Source organism: Temnothorax curvispinosus, unplaced genomic scaffold, assembly GCF_003070985.1.
Source record: "Temnothorax curvispinosus isolate PA1 unplaced genomic scaffold, ASM307098v1 QBEX01012030.1, whole genome shotgun sequence".
Classification (NCBI taxonomy): Eukaryota; Metazoa; Arthropoda; class Insecta; order Hymenoptera; family Formicidae; genus Temnothorax; species Temnothorax curvispinosus.
In genome coordinates, this window is record NW_020221810.1 from 20096 (window position 1) to 24357 (window position 4262).

Below are 4262 nucleotides of genomic sequence, written 5' to 3' on the forward strand. Positions count from 1 at the left end.
ACTTAATTCTTATATTCATGAAATAAATAATACCTCTTGAGAATGATTCACCGGCCAAAGAATGTCTTTTAATAGATGAGGACTGGGCAGCAGCTTCTATCACATTTTTTCTTGCATTCACTAGTTTGTTTTCTCGACCAATCAGAAACGATCTTGCTTGTTCAACCAATAAATCTACATTGTTATGTTTCGAAAGAAATTGGTCTATTTTGTGTTTTAATGACGCAAGCACCTGCAATATAAATTATAAAACTACTATTTCTCTTAATTTCTAATGCAGTCGGTAACATTTATTGAGATTATAGAGATAATGAGACGTATCTCGTTCAAACACGTAACGATTGGACACCACTTGATTAGACACAATACGATTCAACACCGCACGATTAGACATGCACATTGCACGATTGGACACCGCACGATTGGATACCGTACGATCGGTTCCACATTGGTTTTCAACTTATCACGCGAACCGAGGTCCATTTCCACCCACCAGTGCTTGCGAGGGAGAAGCTACGCCCCTCCTCCGCCTACGTGTGTACTGTCTATACACAAATCACGCAAACCGTACAATGTTAAAGCTGTGTCCAATCGTGCGGTGTCCAATTCAGCGGTGTTAATCGTGCAGTGTCCAATCGAGCGGTGTCCAATCGTTACGTGTCCAAACGGAGGTCACTCATATTATGTAATATTATAACTATATATGTTTATATACTTATAATACTTTCTCTGGTTAATTTACAATGGAACTAGTTTCGATTTCTATTTAGATCCTCTTCAGTCAGTTATCAAGTATAAGCTTTTCTTTACATAATGTTTATTAAGAAGATATTCTGTTTAAAAGGTCGTAAAAAAGGTATTTTTCAGGAATTTTTTGTAGAAAAACGAAATTTTTTAGGAATATTTTGTAGGAAAACGAAAAAAAGTGAATAACGCTAAACTTTGTTTTGTAAACTTTTAGCCTTATTTTAAGAATGTTTTTTATTTTTTAAGTAACAGAAATGCTCTTTTTTATATCCTGACCTCTAGGAGGTGTGATAGAAGACCTAGGAGGTGTGATAGGAGGTGTGTAAAAGATTCTAGCTGTTCTAGGTATCTGAAATGTAAAAACTAAAAATTTTCTGCAATGTGAATAGGAGAGGCAATTAGAGCCAGGCGCGGTAATCAAAGCGCAAACAATTTGTAAAAATAAATATATATATACATATATTAACGTACGTTTCGACACATTATTCGTGTCCTCTTCAGCGTTAAAATTTACATATACGAAGATTAACAAAGATAATAAAAAGAAGTCGAGTATAAGGCGTAGTCAATAGACGAACAAAGCATAAAAGACGCAGTCAAAATTTAAAAAACAAGGATTGAAATCCTATGGATGTACCGTTGTCGGAGTTCCCGATACGCCGGTAAACGCAGAAACCAAAAATTTTCTTATTCAGGAGAAGTGTGGGTATTGTCTGACTAGAATAAACTACAATAAACATTATACGTTTATTATTTTTTAAAATAAAATACTAACAAAATTTTGAGGAAAACTATAATATTTTTAATAAAAAAGGCACCATATATTTTATTCAGAATGGAAATACTGATTTAGTTCCAGTTCAAACGATAGCCACACTTCTCCTGAATAAGACAATTTTTGGTTTCTGCGTTTCAAATACCTAGAATAGCTAGATCAGCTAGTCATTTACATCATATGTGGTTTTTCTTGCAAATTTTTAGTGACTAAGATATAATATAAGAAAGAAGAACATTTTTGTTACTTAAAAAATAAAATAATATTCTTAAAATAAGGCTAAAAAACCATGCAAAGTTTTGCATTACTCACTTTAAACTACATAATATAATTACGAAGAAACACAGAGCTGCATTTTAGGATACAGATCTAAGAATGGGGGGGGAGGAGGGAAGAGAGAGAGATTGACATTTTAATTAATTAAATATTCATTAAAACACAAAGATTTAATGCATTACTCTCAGAATTGTATAGGGCTGGTTGTTCTAATATGTTGGTAAGCTAACTAACAGTTAAATTATATGTCTATCTTTATCTAATATAAAGGATAAACAAATACATATATATGATTTAAATTAGGTAATTTACCAACAGATTGGAATAACCGGCCCTTAATGTACATATGTACGAGGGTTATAAATAATAAATTATACACGGAAAAAAGGATTAGTTACTATAGCAAATCGTAAAATATGGGATAACTAACATTTTTTGCAGCGAGAGCTATATATAATTTAGCAATGGTAGCAAAATCTTTTTGCAATTAAATATTATTAAGTAGCAAAATGTTTAACAAAACTTTCACAAAAAGTTTTGCTATTATTGCAAAATTATAGCTCTCGCTGCAAAAAATGTTAGTTATCCCATATTTTACGAATAGATTTACTATAGTACCTAATTCTTTTTTTCTGTATAGCAACACTGTTATAAGACATATTTTGTAACCTTAATGTTACTATTGACTTATAGATATGCTAAGTGACCTCGTGTGGAGAAATCATCAAATACAACTCGTAATAAAATGTAAAGATGTGTCGCGTAAATCGTAAACAGACAAAACATCAATTAATGACGAGAGTAAATTGAATACAAAGAAACTTTTTTCAAAAAATATAATAAATTTTAATATTTAGTTATAATAGATTATGTCTTGCAAATAATCACGATTTTGATTAGAAAAACACGAAGATCTTACAATTAGATTAAGAACTGTCAAATCATAAGAGTCCGATTTTAGAAATACTCTGTATAAAATACAAAAGGAGAGACTGAATTTAAGACACAAAATTATATAACCAAGCATATTTAGTTAGTACAGGAAAATTTGATAAAGACTTGAAAAAGTCTTGAAAAAGATATCAATTTTATCTTTGCGACAACAAATCTTAAAAATATTATACGATTTACATTATTTATATTGACTATTGAATCATGATGGAGAGGGAATTTTCAACAAATCCATCCATCCTCTTATAAAAGCGGTATAAAACCCTGAAGTTGGCCAAATCGCGTTTGCAATTGTTGTCGTGTTATTGCAAACGTGATTGGTCGTCTCGATTCAGTCGATTGATCGAGTGTACAATAGTTATTTGTGTAACAAGTGCGGGCACGGCTCGTGCGTCCACTCCGCATTTGTGTCCAATTCTCAACCCGCACGTGTTACACACCCTATTTTATATTACAAAGTGCGTGGAAAGTGGCCCATTACGCGCGCGCCATCTGTGCGACAAATAGCCAATTCCACACGCGAGAAATTCCCCAATCAAACCCGTGCAGGAATGAGATATTCCCGCACGCGCGTGTGACATAAGAGTTATTTGTGCAACAAGTGTTGGAAGATGAAAATTCCCGGGTGCGGAGTTGACGCACGAGCCGTCGGCTCGTGCGTCAACTTCGCACTCGGGAATTTTCAACTTTATGCACGTGTTGCATACCCTATTTTATGTTGCAAGTGCGTAGAAAGTGGCCTATCACGCACGTGTCGCGTGCGTAATGGGCCACTTTCCATGCACGTGTGACATAAATGTTTTTTGCATAGATAATAACAAATAAAAAACACCACAAGGCGCGCGCAAAACGCGCGCTATAATCTATCTAGTCCATATTATTGTTGTCGCTTTTTCGCGATGCCGATTGGTTTTCTCGCTGCACTTACTTCATGAGCAGCTGTCAAGTAATAGCATAATGTTAAAGCTAAATAGCGCGCGCAAAGCGCTTGTCTGTGATGCCTAGTGTATTACAAAAAGATGTGTTCTGATTTCATTGTTAAGATTATATTTTGGCTGAAGAGGGAATAGAGGTCGCAACTTGTTCCAGTATAATTCAAGTATAGAAAATATTATACAAATATATAAAATATTATGAATATAAAAAAGGTGGTAATTATATAGTTTAGCGGAGCAGGCTCCGATGACCTTGACCTTGACATATGTTATCAAGGTCATTGTCACACTTCTTGAATGACCTTTAGGTTTTAGCCGGCGGACAGTTTTTATTAAAAAGTTATTAACAAAAAAGTTTAAGAAATATAACAGTTTGTGTCAGTGCTAAGGGAAGTAATTTGGTGATATGTGTGTATCGATAGTACACATGTAGGCAGGAGAGGAACTATAACAGCTCCTCCTCCTGTAGCAGGGGTAGTTGGGGGTAGACCTCGGTTTGCGTGGAAAGTTGAAAACCCGAACCGTACAATGATAGACCTCGTTTCGTGTAAATGATTCTCTGGACAGCATTGTATTTT

At 34.3% G+C, this 4262-nt stretch overlaps 1 protein-coding gene across 1 annotated transcript in view; it reads right to left on the bottom strand.

The window, feature by feature from the left end:
- LOC112462185 (FTS and Hook-interacting protein-like) overlaps positions 1-4262 on the bottom strand; it is a gene marked incomplete at its 5' end in the record, with an annotated part of 56229 nt that overhangs the window by 8732 nt on the left and 43235 nt on the right. Inside the window, one exon of the mRNA XM_025027817.1 lies at positions 34-232. Within this exon, the coding sequence (XP_024883585.1) occupies positions 34-232 (199 nt within the window). The remainder of the gene's footprint in view (positions 1-33; positions 233-4262) is intronic.